Source organism: Babylonia areolata, chromosome 23 (genome assembly GCF_041734735.1).
Source record: "Babylonia areolata isolate BAREFJ2019XMU chromosome 23, ASM4173473v1, whole genome shotgun sequence".
Classification (NCBI taxonomy): Eukaryota; Metazoa; Mollusca; class Gastropoda; order Neogastropoda; family Buccinidae; genus Babylonia; species Babylonia areolata.
Window position 1 is genome coordinate 6,733,938 of NC_134898.1, and position 27,845 is coordinate 6,761,782.

Sequence of the window (27,845 nt, forward strand, 5' to 3'; positions counted from 1 at the left end):
GCAGATGCTGCATGGAATGGAGACCTACAAGGATGGGCCCCGTTTCCTCCGATTCCTCTTTTCCTGGATGGCAGCTGCTCTGTTGCACATGAATGTCTTTGTGCCCGGGGTATGCTTTCACTGTGTTCTTACAAGGGCGACATCTTCCCAGGAAGCAGTGTCGATGTTGCAGCTTCTGAGGTTGGCCTTCAAGGTGTCTGTATATATCTTGAGAGGCCCTCCTTGGTCACGTTGTCCTTCCTTCAGTTGTCCATTGAGCAGCTCCTTTGGAATTCTGCTGTCCTCCATGCGGACAACGTGTCCTGTCCATCGGAGCTGGCTTTTGATGAGTATGCACTCAGTGCTGGGTAGGCCACATTTCTTCAGGACCTGTAAGCTGGACACTGTCTTGCCATTTGATGCTGCAGATCTCGACGTTTGTGCGCAAATCGATGCCATGATCTTGCCACAGTCTATGTGAGAGTCTGCCCAAGGCACAGCTGGTCTTTGAGATGTGCAGCATCATTTCTGCATCTAGAGATCCATTGCTGCTAACAGTACTGCCCAAGTAGCAGAACTTGTCCACACTTTTGATCTCTGTGTTGTTGATGACGACAGGTGGTGGTGGAGCACCGGCAGCTCCAGACGGTGAAGGCTGGAACATGGCCTCGGTCTTACCAAGACTAATTGTAAGTCCAAAGCATTGACAGGCGATCTGTGATGCACTGGATGTCTTCATGGTCAGTGTGCACGGCCAGTGCACAGTCATCAGTTTCAGTTTCAGTAGCGCAAGGAGGCGTCACTGCGTTTGGACAAATCCATATACGCTACACCACATCTGCCAAGCAGATGCCTGACCAGCAGCGTAACCCAACGCGCTTAGTCAGGCCTTGAGGAAAAAAAGGTGAATAAATAATAGATAAGCTTACATAAATGAATAAATAAATAATAATTATGATATAAAAAAAAAGGTATCAGCAAAGGGGAACTCTCTCAGAAGGGCCTCAAATACTTTAGCTTTGGCCTGAAGTCGTCGGAAGATTAAAGAGTATGCCATCAGAATGAAACATGATGTATACCCCCTTGTCACAGTCCTGGAATGCATCAGTCAGCTTTGCAGCAAACATAATGGAGAAGAGAGTGGGGGCTAAAACGCTTCCCTGCTTCACACCATTTTTCAATGGGAATGGGTCAGAGGTATCAGAGATTTCTTGATGACACACATGATATACCTAGATTCAAACACTCGACTGTTGGCCGCCGTTCTTTCTCCGTCTCTGGACCTTGCAATTGGAATGAACTTCCTTTTTCGCGTCGTCGAGTCTCCACACTCAGCTTTTTCATGTCTGGCCTTAAAACCCACCTCCTCCCAAAATAGCCTCCCTTCCCTGCCTCTTCCTTGTCTTCAGTTTCTACAGTTTTAGAGTTATTGCTTGCGTGTGAATGACGGGTGCGAAAGCGCTTTGATTTGTCTTTGCACAAGATTCAGCGCTATGTAAATACTAATTATTATCATTATTATTATCAAACCTGGTACTTCAGCGCTATATAAATACCATTATTATTATTATTATTTATCTACTATGCACTCCCGAAGAGCACTGGGGATAACAATGCAATTTTCACGAAGAAGAATGTCGTGGTCTTCACTGATGGACAGCTCATCTTTTTTGTTTTGAGGACATGGAAAATGAAGACAGATCAACACTGCATTTTGTGGATGGATACCAGTTGTTGGTCTTAATAGCTGTTTTCACTGCTTGAAGTGTTAAATCATCTTTTGTCCCCGTGTTGGTCTCTTCCAAAGTCATGGAATTTGGAACTATGTGATCTGCTAGGAACTTGAAGTATTTCTCAGTGACCTTTGATTCATGTCTTGTCTGGTTTACAGCAGTTTACACTGGGGCCCAACTAAGAAAATTAGCGGAACTGTTTGCTCCAGGCTTGTACTGCAGAACAAAGTCATATGCTTGAGACAAAGATTCCATCCCTTGATCCGTGCTGAGTTGTTCGAGGTTGGACAGTTGTAGATGCCTTCTAGTGGCTTATGGTCTGATATAACTTTGAATGGATGTCCAAACAAGTAGAAGTGAAAATGTTTGCATGCCCAAACCGCTGCAAGAGCTTCCCGTTCAGTATGAATGTAGCCTGACTCCACATCTGTGAGAGCACGACTTGCATGTGCAACAATGTGAGACATGTCGACTCTGTTTCACTGTGCCAGAATTCCACTTAGTTTCTAGCATCAGCGACGACTTCTGTTTTCAAATCAGGGTTGTAGAATATCGTGGTGGTACTCTGTGTTAGACGTGACTTTAGTTCTTTGAATGTATTTTCTTCTACTTATGTCCTCTTCTGCTCAGCGTGTTTTCGTGTCAGTATCTCTGACTCTAGGTGCTGTGCTGAAATTTCTACAGCATCAGACACATACTCTTCATCAGAAGAGTTTGAAGCGGTTCTGTTCTTGTCAACACCAAACACATACTCTTCTTCCGAATAGCACGAAGCGTCACTGTTCTGCTGAAACTAATTCACTTTCGCAGAAAAAGCAGGCTTGGGTTGATGATGCGGCACACTTTTGCAAAATGTCCAGTCTTCGCACAAACACGAAAGGTTTTGTCCTTTGCCGGACACTACTTACGTGAATGTCATTAACCACCACACCATCCACATGGTCGTCGTTGTTGAGATTTCTTCTGGTAGATGTTGCTTTTTGGAGTGGAGCTCCTGGAGTTGAGCGTTTTTCTGTGTTGAACTTCTCTGCGATGAACAGCATTTACAGGCTTTTTCTTCTTCTTCCATGGTCTTTGCTTTGGATATCTGATAATTTACAGGCAGTTTCGAGAAATTGTCAGAGACTAGTGTTTGCTTCACAAAGAGCACATCTCTTGAGGCATGATGAAATGCGTCACTGCGTAATTTGCGTTTCGATTTCATGATCTTCGATTTCATATCTAACAGCTACCAGGCATAGACGAGTGTAGCAACGGTCGATTGTTTCGTTTTCTTGTTGTCAACACTGTCGGAATCTTAAAGTTTTGTGGTCGACGTTCTTTTTGGATAGAAATATTAGTTTAGTGACTTTGGTACCGTTTCGTATGCATTTGAAGTCTGTAGTTCACCTTCAGAAAAAAAATATTCATAGATATCGAAAACTTCTTCTCCTCCAAAGTGTGGTAGTAGCGTTATTTCTATGGTGTTTTTGGTGATGTTCATGAGAGGTAACAGTTTGATAAATCATTTTACCCATCTTCACCATCGAATGTTGACGGTCAACTCATCGCGTGTACAGAGAATTGTCAAAGTAAGGGAGTGATCAGCTTGCCATACTCCCGTATCCGGGTCACTACTGATGACCTCCTAGTTTCTGCTTTCCTTGTTTATCCTCATCGTCAAGATGGAGTCACTGTTATTTCCTTCAATGGAATAAGAGTTGAGCTGCAATACGTTAATGCCGTCCATTCAGTAACGTAAACAATATACGGGTTCTTGAATTACCTGAGTTAAGATTAATCATTACTATCCTAATGTCTGTTTGTACAAATGGACTGATATAAGGTGGGTTTTTTTTGTTTTTGTTTTTTGTTTGTTTGTTTTTTTCAAGATGCACCTTTATTTGCTCTAGTATTGGACGGGCCATAACTACCTAAAATCTATTTATGTAAGGCAAACTACAGTACATTGTCTTCTTTCTGACAAAAAGTGACCGCTAGCTATTCACTGATACTGACTGCGTTTAATAAACCGCTGGAGAGTTTAGTGTTTAGATGATTTACAGAGGCGCATCACATGATATCTGCTCTCGAAGTTGATTGGCTCTCAGAAATTCCGAGCAACAGAGGCGGTCGAGAGAGGCAGAACGTGCGAAACAGAAGGCTTCTTTTTCAACTTTTTGCATCATATTTTGTTCTCTTTTTTTTTTTATTGTGCATATATTTTACAAAGTTTGGTAGTAGCAGTGGAGGCTATCATCTGAAGAAATGGGGGACAGCACATGTATGCTGCTTTTGCCTTTTATTTGTCGATCGCCTTTGACATTGCTTGCGATTTCGAGTTAAAGTTCGATGCGCATGCGCAAAATCCAAGATGGCCGTGGAATTCTATTGTCGTATACTGGCTTTCTTCACAGTACAAAAAAAGAAATTGTTATTATCACCAAAGCCATATAAGAACGATGCAGAAACTGTAAAAAAAAATCTTTATACAATATTTCAGTAAAAACACTGCTGAAAACATTTTTAGACTGATTGATACCGAAAAGTATGTTTGTTTGTGTGTGTGTGTGTGTGTGTGTGTGTGAGAGAGAGAGAGAGAGAGAGAGAGAGAGAGAGAGAGAGCAAACATGCTTTCTTTTTTAGTGCTTGAAATTTTGATGCTCCGTACGAAAGAGAGACAGAAAGAAAGACAGAAAGGAAGAGAGATGTAGAGAGACAGACGAGAGAGAGCAAGACAAATATAGAAAACAGACACAGTGAGTTTCATTGGTGCCTGCACTGGTATTGGTAATAGGTACGCGGGAGGAACGCTTCCTTGGGGCAATCCCAATGCTGTAGGATTTGAACCACAGCTTCTGGATGACGGGTACTTGGAAGTCATCGGATTCACATACTCTTCATTGGTGAGTATTTTCAAGTGGGGACTCCGTGAAAGTTTTATGAAAGATTAGCACTCTCTTCGGGGGATAATTTGCTATTATGTTGACTAAACAGCTCCGAAGCTATGTTGGACACACTTCAATACTTTTCTAAGAGGAGATACGTGACAGATTTGGCCCTAAATGCTGTCGGTACGATCATGTGCTGGTAAGATCTTTAACATTTATCCTTTGGGGATCTTGACCTGGTGAGATTCTCAACATACTTATCCATTCATAAATAAATGTACTCCTGAAATGCTTTAATCAATAAGTAATAAAATGCGTACCAGCGCAGCACATTGGAAATGCATCCCTGATGTATCATCACCCCCTTGCCCCTTGGGTATTAGGGCGTGTTCATTCCGGACACATCAGACACAGCCAGCTGCCATCAGATACCCAAACACATTGGTATCTTCAAAATGTTACTCTTTGTGCAAAGGCAGTTTATTTATATCAGCCCAGTATAATTATTTTTAACACCGATTCAAACAAACAGATCTGGATTATGTGCTTTTGTGTGGAGATCTCCAGTTATGATTATGTGACACTGCCAGATCAGATATATTTGAAGAATTTTCAAAGCCTTGTCGACCCTTTCGCATAATTATGAGTATGAGTTTATATTTTGTTGTTGTTTTTATAATGAATTTTGGAGTGCATAGTAATGATGATGTCACAATACAGATAGTGTGCAGAAAGCGTGGATCAGTCATAGTAATAGTTGTTTTGTTTTATGAGTAGTGCGTAGTAATTGATCGTGTAACCACTGAATAGCCGCCATTAACTATACGTTGTCAGAACATGGGAGTAAAGATAGACCAGTCGCTCTCCAGGCATCATCAGATCAACAATATTTTCCGTGTCTGTTTCCTTGAATTGAGAAGATTGAATCGATCAGATCGTACCTCTATGAACGTAGCTGTGTTAGACTGTTCACTGTTTTGATCAGCTACCATCTAAATTGTTGCAACTCCGAACAGGAGAACAGATTTTGCGCCTTCTGATATAGAACTGTGCAGCCAGATTTGTTTGAAACGAAAGCGATATGATGTCACCTTTTCTTGGAGGTACACCACCAGATGCTTAGTCAGTTTCTGTTCTAATACAATTTTGCATTTCTTGCCTTTCGTCATGGTACTCTTTCTGCTTATCTCATGTCCTCACTCTGCACATAGTCTCAAACTCTTTAGTTGTCAAATGAGAGCTTCGCAAATCCTCCCAACCCACCCCCACCCCCATGCCCCACCACACCCTCCCCAAAAACAATGCAACGACAACATGAAATTCAATTGCCAGCGGACTTTCGGTTTCTGTTTTCCAACCATTTGGAATTCAGTGCCAGCTAGCCAAGAAACAGTTTAAACAACACCTAAAAACAAACTTTCCTAGAAAGCTTGTGTGCATTTAATTGTAATTTTAATAAGTTTTAAGTAGACATCAAATCGAAAATATGAGCGTTTAATTTGAGACTTTGGATTTCACCTATCCGCAGAGCTTTCTCAAATGGCGAGGTAGGCTTTACTGACACCAACCACACTGTCAGGTGTTGGTTGTTTTTTGTTTGTTTGTTTTTTGTGGTTGCCGACAAATTGCGAGTGCAGCCAACTGTCATGGACTTTCCACCTTGGCGAAGTGGTTAATGTCGCAGAATGATGAGTGAGAGGACGCCAGTGTGACCCTATCCGAGATATACCATTGTAGTATCTTTAAATCCACGGCCGTTTTTACCTGTAGTTGTGTGTGCAATGTGCAGTGAAATGAAAGGCTAGAGCACACATCTCAGTCATCCATTTCACAGATGTGTTTTGAGGACCATTGCTCAAATTTCCTGACCAACAATACAGGTGTATGTGTCTCTGAGCCTGGTTGATCCTTGGATGTATCATGAAAGGATGCGCGAACCATTCCTGTCACAAAGTTCTAAGTCCAAATGGGTCTTCATAGTAGCATCGTCACCACAGTCAATCTCCTCATTAAAAAAAAAAATACAGAAGAAAATGTCCCAGGGTCTATGGCCTTTCGTATCCTGCTCTCATAGTGTCAACTTCCATGCCTGTTATAAGTTTGTGTCAAGATCCGCTGTCGGCATGAAGGGGATTGTCAGTTGTCAGTGGAGGTATGTGACGTCAGCCTCCCTCATGCGCTTGCTCAGTCTGGATCTGCGCTCTGTCTTTATTGTGACACCGTTATGGCTGATCCATACTTTCTGCGCTCTATCTTTATTGCGACATCATCACGACTGATCCACGCTTTCTGCACACTATCTGTATTGGGACATCATCATTACTGATCCAGCCTTTCAGCACACTATCTTTATTGTCACATTATTATGACTGATCCAAACGTTCTGCACATTATCTGTATTGTGGCATCATCATAATCGATCCAAACTTTCTGCACACTTTGTTTATTGTGACATCATCATTACTGATCCAAGCTTTCTGCACACTATCTTTATTGTGACACGGTTATGACTGATACAAGCTTTCTGTACACTATCTTTATTGTGACATCATCACTGATCCAAACTTTCTGCACACTGTCTTTATTATGACATCGTTATTACTGATCCAAGCTTTCTGCACACTATCTTTATTGTCACATCATCATGGCTGATCCAAGCTTTCTGTACACTGTCTTTATTCTGACATTGTAATGACTAGTCAAAGCTTTCTGCATGCTATCTATATTGTGACATTGTAATGTGACCGGCTTTCTGCACTATCTTTATTGTGACATTGTAATGAATGACCCAAGCTTTCTGCACTCTGTCTTTATTGTGACTTCGTAATGACTGCCCGAAGTTTCTGCACACTGTCTTTATTGTGACATTGCAATGAATGCCCGAGACTGCTGCACACTATCTTTATTGTGACAGTGTAATGAGTTCCAAAGTCTTTTGCACACTGCTTTTATTGTGACATCGTAAAGAGTGACTCCAGCTTCCTGCACACCATCTTTATTTTGACATAGTAATGAGTTACCCAAGCTTTCTGCAGATATAATGCATAATGAGTGACAAGCTTTACGCGCACTATTGTGACATCGTAATTAGTGACCCAAGCTTTCTGCACACTATCTTTATCATGACATCGTAATGAGTGACCCAAGCTTTCTCTACACATCTTTACTGTGTCGTCGTGATAACTGCTTTGGTTTACGCAATGTTTTCATTTCTGCCAACTGTATGACCATAGAAAGAAATTCAAGTGTCACTGAATTACATTGATTGTTTCAAGTATTTTAATATCAATTCCCGTCTTCGTGTGTGTTTTTTTTATTATATTATCATCTTTAAGATATCATTTATCCCGGATCATCCTCACTGTCCTCAGTTCTTTTACCTGTGAAAAGTGTGCATTGTAAACTGACTTACGAATCCGAAAGACCATCAGTCATGATTCCAGAGCAGTGGTGAATTGATTTTCAACTTTTGTAGTGCTCGCTCCTTGGGCCTACTACTAAGTCAACTCTATATCCCGACACATCGCATCGTATTTTTTTATGTGTTATTTTCCTGCAGGCAACACTACACGTAGGGGGTCACGGTGACAGACTGATGCAGTGCCGAGCAGTGCGCATCACTACCTACAAATCCATGCCGATGCAAGTGGACGGAGAACCATGCCGACTGCGTCCTTCCAAGATCCACATCACCTTCCGCAACCAGGCAAACATGATCACCAAGCTGAAGCGGCGAGGATCCATGCCAATAGCCAACGAGTGAGTATCAGCTCCGGACGCATGACAGTACATAATGGCACGAGTTGTTGTCAGTATGACATATGCAGTATTGGCGACAATGATAGTACTCATGATTAATAGGCGATGGAGGGAAGAGAGAGAGAGAATATGGATGATTTATTCATTACAGGCCATGGCCCCTAATGGAGGGATGTGCGAACAATTCATAATATACACAAGTGCGAAACATATAATCATCAAACTAAGAACAAAATCTGAGCATTAATTACAAGTAATAAAACAGTTTAGGAAGTAGCTATTTCTCTTAACTTGAAAGCTTTTTACAGGTACTGAATTAAATTACGAACAACAGCGACATCAGTACTTGACAAAATAAACTCAAACGTACAGGTTTGTTTGTAGTATTTAGGTCGATTGAGTCTTTCTCTAACATTACTAAGTGCTTCACAACAAAGGACAAAACGTACTTCATCTTCTTTTGATATCTTGCATAATGGACACAATAAACCAGATTCCTTATATCTTCTGTATCTAAAAAGATGAAAAGCCAAATCAGATACACCGAGTCTGAATCTTGTTGTAATACACGTGAGATGTCTATCAGTATTTAACGACAGTTAAGGTTTCATATAATGATCACTGCAAAATGTTTCATAAAGACTAAACCTTTTACTCGTACCGGTATGTCGATTCCAAGTTTGCCACCTGCAATCAACTAGACACTGACGAAAAGTGATATAAAACATTTCAAACAACCAACACCCTGATTTAACCATAGATGCCCCATACATACACCATACCTGCTGTAAACCCACAACTGTCTATGAAAACAAAATTACCTCATCAGCCAACAAAAGAATGAATAACTCAAAAGCATCTGGCATCAGAGTAAACCATGTCACCCATTATTTATTACGTCTTATGCTTGCTCATTTTGAAGATGGAGATTAATGTCGGGCTACATACATCACCTTGTTTTACTCCAGCAGAACAATTAATATAATCTGACAAGTTTGCACCACATTGTACAGGCTTTTTTCATACATCTATGCAATTTCCATCTGATACCATGTTTAATTAAAATGGGCCATAATATATTTCTGTCTGTGGAATCAAAAGCTTTCTCGAAATCAATAAAAACTACATAAAGTTTACGGTTGTAAGAAAATTGTTTCTGTATTAGTGCTAATAAAAATATGATCTATGGTTAAGTATCCCATTTTAAAGCCTGCTTGATGTTTGCCAGTAATGTCATTTTTCTTAACCGACTCTTGTAATCTGTTATTTAAAATAGAGCTGTAAAGTTTCCTACTTCCATCACTAAGAGATATACCTCTATAATCATTAACATCATTAACATCCCCCTTTTTAACAATGGCAAAATGATTCGTTCTGTCACAAACACACACACACACACACACACACACACAGAGAAACTTGAAACTTGAAATGTTTTATTGTCATTGCCTGCAAAGGTCTTTTGACAAGGGGGTAACATTTTCACATCAACAGATTACAATAATCTTTATGATGTAAATTTTAAACATTGCAGTCAAAAAAGATTGGTAACACTGACACCATAATTATATATGTACATAGTGTCACTTCAAAGAAAATACCAAGGGAAAAAAAAAAGAAAAAAAAGAAGAAAAGAAAATTCGACCATCCTCTCACATACATAATTTCATGTACTCCTTACTTTCATTCCGGAACATATCAGCATTCAGTCAGCTATGGTTAACTACCTTATTATATATTATTTTGCCCGTGTGTAACAAGTCCTTGTCTTATTTTTTGCGCTTCTGCAATAAATTTTGCAATCGATCTAATGATAATTTCATCCTCAGATGATAAAACAGACACAGTGTTGCGCATTTCGGTTATACATCCTTAAAAAAATTTACATTTCTTTCTCAAATCATCATAAGCTTTACACTCAAACAAAAAGTGTTTCTCATCTTCAATTTGTGAGCCACATGATGGGCATGGTAATTCTGCGGAAGTCCCAGGTTCAAACCATTTCTTATTTGCGTTGAAACCAAGTGTCCTTAATCGAAATCTTGCATAACTTATTCTGTGCCATTTATCTGTAATGATACTTAGAAATTTTTCAGGTTGAAATACGTTTTTAAATGAGAAAAACCAACTATATTTTTCTTTTGTTTCCATATCGGAGTGCCAGTTTTGTTGAAAAGAACAAATAAGTCTGTCTTTAAATTCCGATATAAATTGCTGCTCGTTTCCTACTCCCTGTGATAACCACACAATTCCAAAACCATGTTCTGATAAAACTTTCTTTACTCTGTAAGCCCAATTCTCTTTCCCTAAATCCATTTGAATATACATCATATCATAGGCCTGTCTGCATAAGCGTGTTTGTGGAAATTTCAACAGTTTCAACCAGTATTTAATACACTTTACAAAAATTTTTATATACAAAGGGTACCTTCCTGTTTCTCCGTATAACACTGTATTAGATGAATGTATTGGTACATTTAAGAGACGTTTAATTGCATATGTATGCACTTTCTCAATCTGCTTATTTACACTTAGTCCCCAAATTTCTGCTCCATATGTAAGTAAAGGCTCAATCTGTGAATCAAATAATTTCCAAAATAAACAGCAATCAAAAGAGTTAAGCTTTCGTAACGTCTTCAAAATTTCGATTACACCCTTTTCCCCCTTATTACAAGATTCTTCCCATGCGTAATTCAGACTTAATTTAGTTGAGAATATCATTCCTAAGTATTTGTATGAATTCACCACTCTAACTTCTGTATTCTTATAAAACCATCTTTCATGTAGTGACAGGTGTCCACCCATCCTAAAGACCATAACATTAGTTTTATCCAAATTCACTGTCAAACTTAAGCGATCTGCTTCTTTTTCTAAGGCGTTTAGTTGATTTTGCAAACCTATTACTGTTCCAGATAAAAGAATGACATCATCAGCAAACAGTAATAAGAAAACCTCAATAGCACCAGGAATTAACTGAATACCATGTCTGCCTCTATTGGATAATTCAACAGCCAGTTCGTTTATAAAAAAGGAAAACATCTGCGGGCTCAGGAGACATCCCTGTTTCACTCCATTTGGACATTCAAAGTAATCAGAATAAACACCCTTCACACGCACACACACAAGTACAGAATTATAAACACCTTTAAGTGCCATATACAGTTTACCTTTCACACCACTTTTACGCAATACATTCCACAATGCATTTCGATTAACAGAATCGAAGGCCTTCTTGAAGTCCACAAAAGCAACATAAAGTTTCGTATTACATAGCAGATATTTCTGTACTAATGCATATAATGTAAATATGTGGTCTATGGTACTATAGTTTGCTCTAAAACCAGCTTGTTCTTCGATTATTTTTTCTTCATTTTCAGCCCATTTAGTCAGCCTCTTATTTAAGATATGAGTATAAACTTTACTTAAAATACTTGTGAGTGATACACCACGGTAATTATCGGGGTTGTTAACATCTCCTTTTTTGTGTATAGGAATAATAATGGATTTTGCCCTCTCCAAAGGAAACGTACCCTTTTCAAACAGCTGATTAAATAACATAACAAGGAAATCAATCACAACATAATTTGCACACCTCAGCATTTCTCCAACAATTTTGTCAGGGCCTGCACTTTTTCCTAATTTTAGATGTTTGATACTAGCAACAACTTCTTCTTTAGATATAGGATCGTTAAATAATGGCTCAAGATTATCTTCTGCTTCCAATAAATTTTCTTCTTCTTGTATTACATTATTGTCGAAATCATTAAAAACCCTAAAGAAGTGATCATGCCATTGTACAATGGAGATGTCGTTATACACAAAAGCTTTTCTATTTACGGATCTTATTACTGACCAAAATGTCTTAGAGTCACTGACTGATTCTTTTAGTTTTTTTAATCTGTTATTTTCAAATTCTCTTTCTTTTGTCTTTCTTAGTTTAACGTATTCTTTCCTTGCTGCAGCATACTCTTGTCTTTTCTCTGGCTTATCCTTTTCTGTTTTACATCTCTGAGAGAGAGAGAGAGAGAGAGAGAGAGAGAGAGAGAGAGAGAGAGAAGTAATGGAGAAGGGGGGTACTGGATCACCTGGATTTTTAAGAGTACCCGAGATGCTGTCTACGCCCCCCCCCCCCCCCCCCCCCCCCCCCCCCTTTTTTTTTCTTTTCTTTTTACAAAAGCACATTTTTTGACAGGCAAATTGAGGGGTTTGGCTTATAAGAGCGCATTTTCTGATGGGTAAATCAGGACATTTTGCTAATAAAATATCTAGCCACTGTGCAAAATATTACAAGCAACCAAAACTGTGAATGTCAGGTAGATCTATTGAGGAGCCATTTTTTGTGTAAATACTCCGATTTTTTTTTTTTTTTTTTTTTAAATTAATAAGTAAGCCTACTCAGGGTTCTTTACAACCCAAACCCACCAGGATTTAAAAAAAAAATATAGGGGGTGTGTTTTTACTAAGGTTTCGGTTTGATAGCAAGTTGAATATCAAAATATTTATCATCGTTCTTGCTAGAATGTTCTTTGAGGCCATTATTTTGAATCATAATAAGATCACTACTAAGTGGTATTGCTTGTTAACCCCCCCAAATTTTTCTCACTACCTCGATTTCACGACTACACATAAAGAGGCAGGCAAGGATATATACATAGACACAAGCATGGGTTGGATCGGAAAAGACACAAAAAAGACACACTCATACACAAACACACCAAGAGACATCATCATGGCCTGGCTTCGCTGACGAAGATCTAGGAAGGGCGTTGTCCACGTCTGATGCAGGCACGCTTATGGCTGACAAGGCCAATGCGGGAAAAGCAGAGTCGGCCGCAGCGGTTGCAAGGGAAAGTCTGGTCTGGGTTCGCAGCTGCAGCGTCTTGGTTCTTCCTCCTTCTGCGTTTGTCCTCAAGGCTGGCCCTGCGGTTGTTTTCGAAGGAGGAGACAGCTTGGTGGATGGTGCGTCGCCAGGTCTCTCGATCAGCGGCTACTGCGGACCACTGGCGATGGTCAATGTGACAGGTACCGAGAGCTTTCTTCAAGGAGTCTTTGTATCTCTTCTTGGGTGCTCCTCTGTCACGGTGGCCAGTGGACAGTTCGCCATACAGCGCGATCTTGGGCAGGCGGTGGTCCTCCATCCTGGACACGTGCCCTGCCCAACGTAGCTGGGTCTTTATCAGCACTGCCTCGATGCTGATAGTCTTTGCCTGCTCCAGGACCTCGACATTTGTGATGTAGTCACTCCAGTGGATGCTGAGGATGGTGCGAAGGCAGCGCTGGTGAAAGCGATCAAGCAGTCGTATATGGTGCCGGTAGGTGACCCAGGTTTCGGAGCCATACAACAGGGTGGGCAGTACAACCGCTCTGTACACGCTGATCTTTGTGTCTTTCCTCAGGTGTTTGTTGTTCCACACTCTCTTGTACAGCCTGCCGAATGCGCTGTTTGCCGTTGCAAGTCTGTTGTCGATCTCCTTGTCGATCTTGGCGTCAGACGAGATGGTGCAGCCTAGGTAGCTGAACTGGTGGACCGACTTCAGCTCTGTCTCACCGATGTTGATGTGAGGAGCGTGGAATTCTTCCCGTGGGGCAGGCTGGTGGAGAACTTCCGTCTTTTTCAGACTGACTTCTAGGCCGAAGAGCTGCGCAGCCTCTGCGAAGCAGGACGTTATACGCCGCAGGGCCGCTTCTGTATGGGCGACGAGGGCAGCATCGTCGGCAAACAGAAGCTCTCTGATGAGTTGCTCCAGTGTCTTGGTGTGGGCCTGTAGCCGCCTCAGGTTGAATAGGCTGCCATCAGTGCGGTATCTGATGAAGATACCGTCGTCGTCGCCAAGATCTTCAGTGGCCTGTTGGAGCATCATGCTGAAGAAGATCGTGAAGAGGGTTGGCGCGAGGACACAACCTTGTTTCACTCCATTTCCAATTGGGAAGGGCTCCGAAAGGTCGTTGCTGTGTCTGACCTGTCCACGCTGTTCCTCATGTAGTTGGATGACCATGCTGAGGAATTTTGGGGGGCATCCTAGACGTTTCATGATCTCCCACAGACCTTTTCTGCTCACGGTGTCGAAAGCTTTCGTGAGATCGACGAATGTCGCATACAGTCCTTTGTTCTGTTCCCGACATTTTTCTTGTAGCTGTCTGAGAACGAAGACCATGTCAGTGGTGCCTCTGTTGGCTCTAAAGCCACACTGACTCTCTGGGAGATGTTCTTCGGCGATAGTAGGCACCAGCCGATTTAGGAGGACTCTGGCGAGGATCTTGCCTGTGATGGAGAGCAGAGTTATCCCCCTGTAGTTGGAGCAGTCCGACTTTTCTCCCTTGTTTTTATACAGGGTGATGATGACTGCGTCACGGAGGTCCTGTGGTAGTTTGCCTTGCTCCCAGCAGCAGACAAAGAGGTTGTGGAGTTTGGAGTGTAGTGCTGGGCCTCCATTCTTCCACGCCTCCGGCGGAATTCCGTCAACCCCTGCTGCCTTGCCACATTTCAGCTGTTCAATGGCCTTGACAGTCTCTTCTAGGGTTGGTAGCTCGTCCAGTTGTAATTTCACTGGCTGTTGTGGGATGGGGAGAATTGCCGAGTCTTGAACCGTGCGGTTGGCGCTGAAGAGGGCCTGGAAGTGTTCCGACCACCTGTTCAGGATCGACATCTTGTCTGTGAAGAGCGCCTGGCCGTCTGCGCTGCGCAAAGGACTCTGGACCTGGTATGAGGGACTGTACACCACCTTCAAGGCTTCGTATAAGCCCCGGTAGTCACCAGTGTCTGCACAAAGCTGAGCCCTCTCTGCCAGGTTGGTCCACCACCCATTTTGAATCTCACGAAGCTTGCGCTGGAGGTTGCTGCATATGAGCCGGAAGGTTGCTTTCTTCACCGGACAAGACGGTTGTGCAAGGTGAGCCTGGTGGGCTGATCTCTTCTTCGCCAGCAATTCTTGGATCTCCTGGTTGTTTTCGTCAAACCAGTCCTTGTTCTTTTTCGACGAGAACCCTAGGACTTCTTCAGAGGACTGCAGGATGGCTGATTTCAGCTGTGCCCATAGTGCTTCTGGAGAGGGGTCTGTGGGGCAACTGGGGTCTTCAAGTTTGTCCTGAAGCTTCGCCTGGAATTCAGCTTTCACTTCAGCTGACTGAAAGTTGCCGACCTGGAATTTCTTCCTAGGAGCTCCTCCTTTCTTGGGTTTGGGCTTGAAGTGGAGCCTGAGCTTGCTGCGGACGAGGCGGTGGTCAGTATGACACTCCGCGCTGGGCATCACTCGGGTGTGTAGGACGTCTCGTACGTCTCTCTGGCGCATCAGGATGTAATCAATGAGGTGCCAATGTTTGGACCGAGGATGCATCCACGTTGTCTTCAGGCTGTCCTTCTGCTGGAAAATGGTGTTGGTGATGGTAAACTGCTGCTCTGCACAGAACTCGAGAAGAAGGCGCCCATTGTCGTTGCAATTACCAACGCCATGCTTGCCAAGGACTCCTTTCCAGGCTTCTGAATCTTGGCCAACTCTGGCATTGAAGTCGCCAAGGATGATGACCTTGTCGTCAGCAGGGGTGTTCTGAACGAGGTTGCGCAGATCAGTGTAAAACTTGACCTTTTCTGTGGGGTCCGCTTGGAGGGTTGGAGCGTACACGCTGAACAGAGTAGCATGCTGTTTGTTCCGTAGTGGGAGGCGCATGGACATAATTCGGTCTGAGTGTCCTGTTGGCAGGTTTTCAAGCTTGGAGGCAATGGTGCTCCTGACCATAAAGCCTACGCCATAAAGGCGTCTCTCGGTCTCTGGCTTGCCTGACCAGTAGAGGGTGTACCCAGCGCCGTGTTCCTGGAGGCTGCCTTCCCCTGCAAAGCGGACTTCGCTGACGGCAGCAATGTCAATGTTCAGTCTCTGAAGTTCGTGTGCGACTAGAGCGGAACGCCTTTCTGGGTGGTTGCTGTCTGCAGAGTCACGCATGGTTCGGATGTTCCAGCATGCTACCTTTAGTCCTTTTGCACCTAATTGTGAGGCAGGTGCCGGCCTTTTCTTCTCTATTGTTGTTCGACCGCGTTTGGAGATGCCCGTTGACCGCGGTTAGCCAACTGGGGGGTATGGAGATGAGCATTTGTTTGGACCACCTTTTCTAGGCCCCTCTCCGTGTGGAGCAAGCAGTGCTGTCCCTAGAAAAGGCTGCTTGGTCGTTCAGGGTGCTGCCGAGTGATGCTGTCACCTCCGGGTCAACAATCAGGCGACCAATATCCTGAACCGCCTGCATGCAGGATTGGAACTGCGGCTTCCAGTGACATCTTCCACCTGCCGTTTTCGCCCCTTTCCCATCGCTACAGGGCTTGGAATAGTTGGTGGCGCGGACGTGGACGTGTCCTTCAAGCCTGCGCAATGGAATTTTTAGGTGGAGTGCTGTGTGCGCAGTACTGGCCCCACCCTTTACACCCGTGGTTCATCTGCCATAGCCTAGCAAGCTGGGACGGTGACAGTGAGGTCCTCAGGTCGTAGGTTTTATATCAGACTGTCCTTGTCCTAGCCTCTGGCTCAAAAACCTTCCTCGGAGGCACGGGGGCGCGGCTACTGAAAGTCGGGACATGGCCATGGACCCAAGAGACAAACACATGGTAACACACATGTCACACACACGCGCACATAGTTACATTGAAAAGAAAACATGCATACACTATCTCTCTCCAACACATACACAAGGTCTGTCCTCTATCAGCTGATTCAGAGCTTACGCACTAGACCAAACGTTTGGCACAGTTTTATGTCTCACAGTCAGCCGTATCAATTCAGAGCCCTCCTGGACTTGGGACCAGGCATAGGCGAGTTACTCTGATTTTTTTTGATTTTTTAAATTTTTTAAATTTTTTATATATCAGAGTGGCTGAGCTTTTTTGGCGGCCCAAATCGCCAGAAGTGTACCCGTCATTCGACACTTGGAGAATTTTATAGAGGTAGTGGTGCCATCCACTATCCCCTCCACCCCCACCCCCTTTTTTGTCCTGGCAGATGTACTATCTTCAATAGCAAGACGTTCATCAGACAACACAATGCATCTGCCTCCTTCACTATCCATCACACAAATGAATGCAGCAAAACAAGAAGTCACACGGACATTTCACCACCACTGGCAATAAGCACGTGATTGTATGTGAGCACTCAAAATGGACAGGGAATTTCCTATGTTCAAAAATTCCCGCTACACCGATTTTCCCTCAAAGAGGAAAAGTGTCCTTCATCCACTGGCTGTTGTGAATGGCACACACACTTCCTGCTGCTTCAGGCATGTTGTGTGTTCTGCAAACATATTCTTGTCTGCTCTGTACACAAGTTAGTTGTGCTCCAATTTCAACGAACAGTTGAAAGTTAATGTTGTTATTCATTTTTTTTTTTTTTTTTTTTTTTTTTTTACGTACTGACATTGCTTGGTCTCTCCCTCTCTGGATCAGTTTTTTTTGTTTTTTTTGTGGCCTCAGTTGCATACAGGTCATGGAGCACCAGAACGTGTTTTTTGTTGTTGTTTTGTTTTGTTTTGTTTTTGTTAGTGCTTTCACGCGCTTTCTTCATTGGCCAGAAAACCCCCAAACCCTTTTTTTTTCCCTTCTGTTTTCTTTCGTGTGTTTTTTTTTTTCTTTTCTTTTCGTTTTTTTTTTTTTTTTTTCGTTTTTTTTCTCCTTTTCTATATAGCATGTCAGTTTTCGATTGATACATTGTTTCTAAATGTATTCAAAGTAGCATTCTTCTGAATACACTAAGTTCTTTGTCTGAATATTCGGTTTTCATGGACAATTTCAGCGAATATTTTAACATTATACATGTGTTTTGAGATGTCTGAGATTCAGGTTGCTCTGATGTGTGTGTGGATTCTATATGTGGGATAATCATCGAAATCATCTTAGTAAAATACATATACGTCGAAAGACATACAATTAGATTAACATTAATTATAGGGAGGGGAGGGGGGGCGGGGGGGGGGGGGGAAGAAGAAGAAGAAACAAAAAGGAAAATTGACGCCCGGACTGGAGGCATGTTCCGCCCTCCCCCGAAACGACGCACAGTGATTGTTCTTCTGCCACACGCATTGATCAAGGATGCTCATCACATCGTCCTCAGGACAACTCGTCGTGTAACACATAAAAGTGAATAACATACTTGACATTATACAATGCGCATTGTCGACATTTTACATAATACTCATTTGGCCAGTCCGTGAAATAAATATATTTAGCAATAATGATACAAATAAGAGATACAAAAGTGAATATGTGAAAGGTGTTTGCGTACAGTGTGTGTGTGTGTGTGTGTGTGTGTGTGTGTGACATCTTTTTTTACATTTACTAACATAGATTCAGTTGACTTCTGAGGCCTAGCTCTCTTTCAAAAATGCATTGTATAGAGAGGGAGGACTCAGTTTTTTTGAAAATGCTTATACACATTTTGTTTACAAGGATTATGTAATTCATGTATTTGTAATTTCCAAGCAGGCGTTCTGATTTGCTAATACCAAAAAATATATCAGTTATTGAAAGTTTCAGTCGAAGATCTGTTTTAAAATTTATCAATTTTTCTATGTAACACCAAAAGCTGCTTACAAGTGGACATTCAAAGAAAAAGTGTTCAATGTAATCGACTGTGTCTGGACAATAAGAACATTTATTATTTTCTTTTACTTTCATTTTACATAGAAGAATATTTGTTGGACAAATGTTGTGTAGAATTTTCCATTGAAGAACTTTTAATCTTACTTCTTTTGTAACATCATTGGCTCCTGACCATGCTGACTTATCTAAATGCATGCCAAATTTTAACCAAATTTTGTCCGCAATTGGAGTTACTATTTCTTCATTCTCAAGTAATATATTCTTAATAATTCTAGGTTTTGTGTTATACCTGCTAACCTCACATACATTGTATTCTGTATTTTTTCTCTCCTTTCTGTATCCACTGAATCCATGTTTTGGGGAGAGAATGGATATGAAGATTATATTCAAGCATTAGGCTTGCTTTTGTTCAGTCCAATTTGTGTTTGTATTTCTTCTAAAGTAAGTATTCTTTTTTCACTTGCATGAATTACATCTTTAATCAGTTCTATCCCATTTGCTTGCCATGTTTGAAAAAAAGAACGTTTTGTTTTTGTATGTGACCAAAGACTTGTTGAATAGCATCTGATTCTGGAAGTTGCTGCTGTTTATTATATTGTCTGCTGCTAAAGGCTTATTTTCTAAAAAGGTAGTTACTATACCCCGCTAGAACACATTATCAATTCTATCTTAACCCTTGACGTCTCTTATTTTACAGCTGATATGGAAAACCCTGTTATATTTTGCAAGTTTTCCAACATGCCATTTCGGTATTAAGCACCAGTTTTGCTCTTCATTTACTTAATAAAGTTTTCCTGCCCACTGTAAATTAAAGCGTTTTTGTAAAGTAATTATGTTTATCATTTCTTTTTTTTCTGCCTTGCTAATGCCTGCTTGTTTGTTCACCTGTAACCTTGTGTCCGCCTTCATCGTGTTATATTTGTCAACTTCAGACAGAATGAGATTGAACTCCTGATCTGTTTTTTTTTTTCATCTACCAATGCTTTAGAAATAAGATCACTTATGGTGTATAGTTTGGACTCAACAAGCACACGAATCTCATGATGTTTCTTTGCTTTAGATATTAATCTTTTATGAACAAATGTAGTAACTATACCTAATATACCACACAGGCCAGCCCCCACCCCTATTTCTGTTAATGTGGGGGCGGTGATAACTGTTAAAAGTAAGCGAAAACCGCCCTTATCATCCAATGGTGGATATAGATACATGCTTATATTTTGTTCAGATACGTTTCTGTAAGAGTTGCGGTGGTGTAACTTAGTATTTTAAATTGTCTATAGACACTTTATCTATCAATCCTTTTTGATGGCGCCTTGTAGTCAGAATTGTACAAGTGGATCGCATTGATCAATGTTTCTTGCGGCGTTTCTTGGTATTCTGATGGAAATTCTCAAGAGTTTATTTGCATGATTTGCAGGCCATTTTATTGTCAACCCTTTTGAAACTTCTCCAAAGTCATCAGGTGCCCCACCAAGAAGCATATCTAAAAATGGTAGTTGACCCTGGAGCAGGCTGGCCAAAATAAAATTCTTTATTCAACCGTAGTGTACCAACCTTTTTTCCCTTTTGTACCAACAACATAACCAAATTCAGTATCAATGATTATCATTTCTTTATGTAAATGTTAAGAATCTAACAGTTTGCCGCTATTTTGTGATTTTCGTAGCACATGATTCATTCTAATACCAACGTAAGGTTGTTCTATTTTAAAATCTAAATCCCAGCCATCATTTACTGCATATAGAATCCATGTATCATCATTGGAAAGAACAAGTTGATGTGGTTCGTTATCGGCAGCACTCACGCCTGTGAGTTCACTAAATTTTTGAACGCCGCCACACGCAGCTTCTTTTCTATTGTACCTTCCTTCAGAAAGCTGAAAAACACACAACTGATTTTCTGTTCCATGGGACATCAAATTCGTGTGTATGTCCAAGATCAGCCAAACCAAGTGTAGTGTATGTTTTAACATCATGTGTTGCTGGCCCTCCTGGATCAACCATTTCTAATGTAACCGGGCGGTTACTTTGGTGTGGGTCTTGCAATAATTGCAGTCGGTAACACCAGAGAAGGAATATTCAACACTTACACAACCAATGACCAAGGCATTAAGTGTGGCACGAAGTCGGCTTTATTTCTTTCAATTCACCACTTACAGTTAAACAAAACACTAGGACATTTAACTGTCACTAATTCTGCAGAGAGGAGGTGGAACGAGGAGTAATCCTAAAGCTTTGAGCGAGGAGGAACCAACAAGCACTCCCGAAAAAAAGCTCTCATAAACATACTACAAATAATGACGATATTAATTAACATTTAGTATTGTATGACAGACTAGGGCATCTATTCAGCTTTTACTGCTAACACAGCCAAACGAGAAGACTGCAAGAAAAAGTAATATACAGTATCATCTGAATTTTAAAAAATCTGATTTGGTGTGGAAAATTACCTCTTATTATGTTTATTTTCATCTGTCTTTGTGCCTCTTTTTTTTTTTCAACAGCACACTACTGACACTACAACACGTAACGTACATCAACCTCACAAACATCATCATATCATCTTTGAATTTCAAAATTATAGGAATTACTTTGATCTTGTGTATTATTGGCGAATTAATGTGCACAAACACCGGAAAAATCTGTAAAGCGGAACATCCTAACCCAGTGGCCACTTTAGTGTACATTTATACTATGACTCATAGTGTGCACAATTTATGTCTTGTACTAACAGCTGGACAATTAGTTAGCAGACAAACTCCAAAATTGTGGTAGCAATATGTGAAACAAATTGCTAGATCTGCACCAGCCGGCGCATGTGAATTTACTAACCAATTCACAATACTAAACGTTTTACATACTTAGATCTAGTACATAATCGAAATCAACCCATATTTTGCATCTCCCCGCTAATAATTTTACACATCATTTAGAAAACTACCAAAACGAATGATTATCTGATAGGAGACCAACTTACAGATCCAATACTAACACTGTTTACAAACATTAACACACCAAAACCTTAACCACACGGTTTCAACCCACCACCTACCATTCTACCCGCCATTTCGGCAAGTTATGATGAGCTGATGACGTTATGACGCCAAGACAAACTTATATGTCCAATTTCTAAACATCGGAAAAAACACAATGCAACTTAAACCTTTGCCATCTTTGACACTAAATATCCACTTCATACATGCTGTACACATGAAAACAACCCAGATGGGGTGATTAATCTAAACCCTGCAGAAAGCGTCGTCCCGCTTCGAACTTTACCGGTCGCACAGTGTCTAGACCAACATCGAAATTTCCAGCCGAAAATAACATATACCCCAAAATATCCCACAAATCAATGAACTAAATCCATAAACATATTATTTGTATAAATAAAAATACTCATAACTGATTTAAGAAATGACAATCAAAATCAAATCAAAAACACTTTATTAATCCACATGGAAATTAAGTTGTGCAATCACAGGCTCGTTGTAAACACCAGCATAAAATTATCATGCGCAACACAAAAAGAGATTAAAACTAGTCAAATAACGACAAGGTAAAAATAAATGATGAGAACACTGTGCCTTATGGTGCACCAGTCTTTGTGAAACAGTAGACATAAAATCATTTGATTTTACAAAATGGGGCCTTTTAGTAAGGTAGTCTAAAACCCACCAAATCGTCGGAAAAGCGAGTCCCATGTACATAAGCTTTTTTGCTAAAAGGTGATGTTGAATAGTATTAAAAGCACTAGAAAAATCAAAGAACACCAGGCGGACACAGGTATTCGATTTGTCCAGGTGCTCATAGATTTTGTTCAAGACAAAAAGTATTGCATCATCCGCACATCTGTTCCTCCTGTATGCAAATTGCAGATAAATGGTATTTTGCTCTGAATAAAGAGACTGATTAAAAATAATTGTTAAAACCTGGTAGAGCTGAGGTGCACAGTATTTCAGTGTATTTGTTCGGATGATATCAGGACCAGATGCTTTGTTTGGTTTCACTCTTTTTTTTTCTTCTTTCTTTTTTTTTAATTGTGAAAGCACTTCCTCTTCAGAGACAACAATGCATTCGTCCTTCTTAACATTTAAAATATTACTTAAATCTTGTCTTTCTGCGCTACAATCGTGACAATCAAAGTAAGCATAAAAGTTGTTCAGATTGTTTGCTTCTTCCGATGATGATAAAACCGTTTCTCTCCACACCCACACCCCCTCCCCTCTCTACCTTGGTATCCACACATTAGCTTCATCCCTTCCCACACCCCTTTCATGTTGCTGCTGAGTAATTTGTTTTCTGTCTTCCGCTTATAGTTTTCTCTGCCCTCTTGCAAGTCTTTCTTAACTTGTCTTTGTGCTCCCCAAATCTCTTCTTTTACCCCTCCCCTAAAAGCCCTTCTCTTAGCATTAAGAGTACCTTTGATCTGTTTCGAAATCCAGGGTTTGTTATTGGCAAAAATTTTAACATCTCTAGCTGGAACGACACAATCTTCACAAACTTTCTGTATTCTGTATCTGCTAATTCACACACATTGTCCGTGGCCTCAACAAATACATTCCAGCCTGTGCACTCAAAACAGCCTCTTAAGGTGTCAATGGAGTCAGCTGACCAGTCACGCACTGACACTTTCACAGACGGCTGACGTTTAACTCTCTCCATACGAACGGCGAAAGAGACGACGTTAACAGCGTTTCACCCCAATTACCATCATCAAAATATGGCAAGCGGAAGGCTCTTATACTGAAGAGGTGAATTTTGACAAAGAATACCGCAATTCTGACGACGGAAGCTAAAGGTTGGGTCATTCAGACACCCACTGGACATCCGAGGGGTCTGTGTGGAGGAGAAGAGAGGACTGGCCGTACTGAGTGAGTTAACTAAAGTCTGTATCGTGGCAACAGATAGGTTAGGCTGTGGTCAGAACGTCCAAGGGGTGGCAGCTGTACAGAAGAATAAGAATCCGGTTTATTAGAATAAAACAGATCAGTTGTCCTGTTCTCACGGGTTGGGACAGTAACATGCTGGTAAAAATTTGGAAGTGTCTTTTTGAGGAAGCAGTGATTAAAATCTGCGGTTAAAATTTTCTGTTGGGTTCTTTTGCCTCAAGATCGTGTATATGGCTGGCGTTTGCGTTCTCTGCTTCACTCGCACTGGCTTTGGGGTGATTATACACAACTGTCAGATGCACGTGAGAAAATTCCCGTGGCAAGTAATTCCCAGGGCAAGAATGCTATTAATCTGGGGTTTTCTTTCCCCTTCAGCAAGTTATGGCCTGCAATAACTGAACTTCGCTCCAACAAGAAGATGATATTCTTCAAACAAACATTTTGAATTAGCCTAACACGGTTGGTTTCTTAAACACACCAAAAAAAATTATTATAAATGGACCGAAAATATATATATATATATTTATCCTACACATTTCTGAACAAAACATTGTGTTTAAACAAAACACCAAAATAATTTGCTTGGTTAAAGATTAACCACTGAATCAGCAGTAGTCCAAGGGGAAAAACTGAAGATATTACTAGGGAGTAAGAATGGGTGCTCTTTACTGACATTCTTTTTCTGGTGACCTAAACAATTTTTGCAATGTTTAGGACTACAATCATTGGTCATCACAATCCCCAAGAAGGGCAATCTACAACAGTGCAAAAACTACCGCACTATCAGCCTAATCAGCCACCCCAGCAAGGTCATGCTAAAGGTCCTTCTCAACCGACTGAAGCCGCAAGCAGAAATGATCATCGCCGAAGAGCAGGCCGGCTTCAGAGCAGGGAGAAGCACAACAGAACAAATCTTCAACCTGCGCTTGCAAATAATATCTCCAGCACCAAAGAGACCTCTACCACGTCTTCATTGACTTCAAGAAGGCGTTCGACAGGGTATGGCACGCTGCCTTATGGGCCACCATGCACAAATTCAACATCAGTGAAGACATCATCCAAGCCATACAGAACCTATACGAAAGAGCAACCAGTGCAGTCCTCTTCAATGGTAGCACGGGTAACTGGTTTAGAACCACGGTCGGAGTCAGACAGGGATGTCTACTCTCTCCCACTCTCTTCAACCTCTTTCTTGAAAGGATCATGACTGACGCCCTGGAAGATCATGTGGGAACTGTCAGCATTGGAGGCAGAGTCATCACCAACCTGCGCTTTGCCGATGACATTGATGGCCTGGCAGGAGAAGAGAAAGAACTCGAAGAACTCGTGCACAAACTTGACAAGACATCATCAGCCAACGGCATGGAGATCAGTGCCAAGAAGACCAAGGTTATGACCAATAACAGCCAAGGCGTAACGTCCAACTTGCACGTAAACGGTGAAAAACTGGAAGAAGTCTCCTCCTTCAAATACTTGGGTGCCATTGTGTCAGACGAGGGTTCGAAACCAGAGGTCCTGTCCAGAATCGCGCAGACTACTGCCGCACTGAGTCGATTGAAGACTATACGGAAGGACAAAAAGATCTCCCTCTCGTCCAAAATCAGACTAATGCGCTCCCTCATCGTCTCAATATTTCTATACGCTTGCGAATCCTGGACCCTCACTGCAGAACTCCAGAGAAGAATCCAGGCCCTGGAAATGAGATGCTTCCGCAAGATCCTGAATATTACATACAAAGACCACATCACAAATGAGGAAGTGAAAAGAAGAGTCCAAAACGCCATTGGCCCATTCAAAGACCTGCTAACCACAGTGAAGGAACGCAAGCTCCGCTGGTATGGACACGTCACACGATCAGACGGCCTAGCCAAGACCATCCTGCAGGGTACCGTACAAGGAAGGAGGAAGAGAGGCAGACAGAGAAAGCGGTGGGAGGACAACATCAAAGAGTGGACGGGCCTGCCATTTGCCACAACTCAAAGGGCCGCTGAGGACCGAGGCAGGTGGCGCGAGCTGACCAGGCAGTCATCCATGGTGCCCCAACGACCCACCCACGGGTCAAGGGATAGATGAGATGATGAGATGAGAACTACAAAAAATGTAAAAGGTTACACTTATATGTATGGTAATACTCAAATAATCAAATGACATATGATTATCATTTTCATCTAATATAGAAACTGTTAACCATGGTAAATCTCCATACATAAGTCTCTTATACTGCGGGGCTGGGAATGTTACTGTTCGACCACCTCCACACTTCTCATTTTCTACTGCGACAGAGCGTAACAATGTCTTCTAAGGCATTCCATTATAAATATTTTCAGAAGTACTTATTTCGGCCAGGTGAACGTACAGTGTCTTATGTGTTTGTATTTGTATTTCGTTTTATCACTACCGATTTCTCTGTGTGAAATTCGGGCTGCTCTCCCCAGGGAGAGTGCATCGCTACACTACAGCGCCACCCATTTTTTGGTATTTTTTCCTGCGTGCAGTTTTATTTGTTTTTCCTATCGAAGTGGATTTTTCTACAGACTTTTGCCAGGAACAACCCTTTTGTTGCCGTGGGTTCTTTTTCATGCGCTAAGTGCATGCTGCACTCGGGACCTCGGTTTATCGTCTCATCCGAATGACTAGCGTCCAGACCACCACTGAAGGTCTAGTGGAGGGGGAGAAAATAACGGCAGTTGAGCCATGATTCGAACCAGCGCGTTCAGATTCTTTCGCTTCCTAGGCAGACGCGTTACCTCTAAGCCATCAATCCACTATATATAGGAAGGAGTGGGTGTTACCCCTGTTACTGTTTCCCCAGGCCATATAAACTCGAGGGGAACCCCAGAGTTTGTGAAAGACCTTCACTAAGTCCAGTAGTTAATTTGTTACTCTTTATTCTGAGGCGACCACTCGGGGAATGTAAATCAAACTCCGCGCCATTTGGTACAAACACCTCTTTATTCAAGCCACATACATTATAATATCTATCTGGGATTGTTATGTTAACAGTGAGTTTTCTGAATAAATTGTTCTTGAGCTCAGCACAGATATTATACCAGTGTGGATAATAAGTCATTTCGCACAGTGCAATTTCTAGTGTGCCACTTTGATTATACAAACACTGGGGTAATTCATCTTTTTGAAGATCTGTTAATATAATATACATACTTATGAATAAGAAAATATACAGCTTTAATAAAGACGCAACTTATAAATCAGTATATAAAGAAAAGAAGCTGTGTGTGCTAAAAAATCAAAAGATATATGTTACAAAAATTATTCTTTACCGCAAAATTCCCGAATGTATTTCAGTCATATGTTAACCCCACTTTGACTAGAAATTTTGATAATGCGGCATGGAATTCATGGATGCACAACCCAATACAATGGTGGCAGAATCAAATCAACTTTGTCGTTTTGTGTGTGACTGCTGGGTGTGAAGTAATGGAAGAACATTTTGCAAGCTTCTTATCCCTTTATTCAAGCCATGTATAGGCTACATTTTTACAACCAGATTCGAAGGCTATTAGATGAGTTGAAAAACCCAGTGCCCATCGATCAAGCATTCAACATGTATTTAAAAAAACAAAACAAAAAAACAACAACAAAAAACAAACGATAAAACAGTTTGCCAGCATCTGTGTAACGAATTCAATGTTGCAAACAAAGATTGGAGGCAGAAAGTAGATACACATAGCCATAGGTTGGGATGGTTTGTTCAGTATGAGACCCCAAGTGATGCTGAACGAATGTCAATAAGAAGAGAGGAGAGCGGCCCATGTTCTTTAGTTTGAGAGGTACTGTGACACATACTGTTGATACCTCTTTAGCCTGGACTACATTCATTCCTAATCAGGGTTAGGTTTTTAAAAACACATGCGTGAGTAGTTAGTCTTGATACTAGCATACACACATGTGTGGGCACTATAAGGAGCACAGGCAAAAACTCGCACACGTATAACAGAACACGAAACTGAGTTTGATGCGCAAAAACAATTCTTAGCAAACATTGAAGATGCTATCAATGCACCAGTCAATCTACA

General features: G+C 41.4%; 1 protein-coding gene across 1 annotated transcript in view; it reads left to right on the forward strand.

The window, feature by feature from the left end:
• The window catches only part of LOC143298072 (diacylglycerol kinase zeta-like), a 275,075-nt gene that overhangs the window by 75,607 nt on the left and 171,623 nt on the right, over positions 1-27,845 (forward strand). The window contains exons 15-16 of the mRNA XM_076610749.1: positions 4,489-4,597; positions 8,142-8,341. Of these exons, the coding sequence (XP_076466864.1) occupies positions 4,489-4,597; positions 8,142-8,341 (309 nt within the window). The remainder of the gene's footprint in view (positions 1-4,488; positions 4,598-8,141; positions 8,342-27,845) is intronic.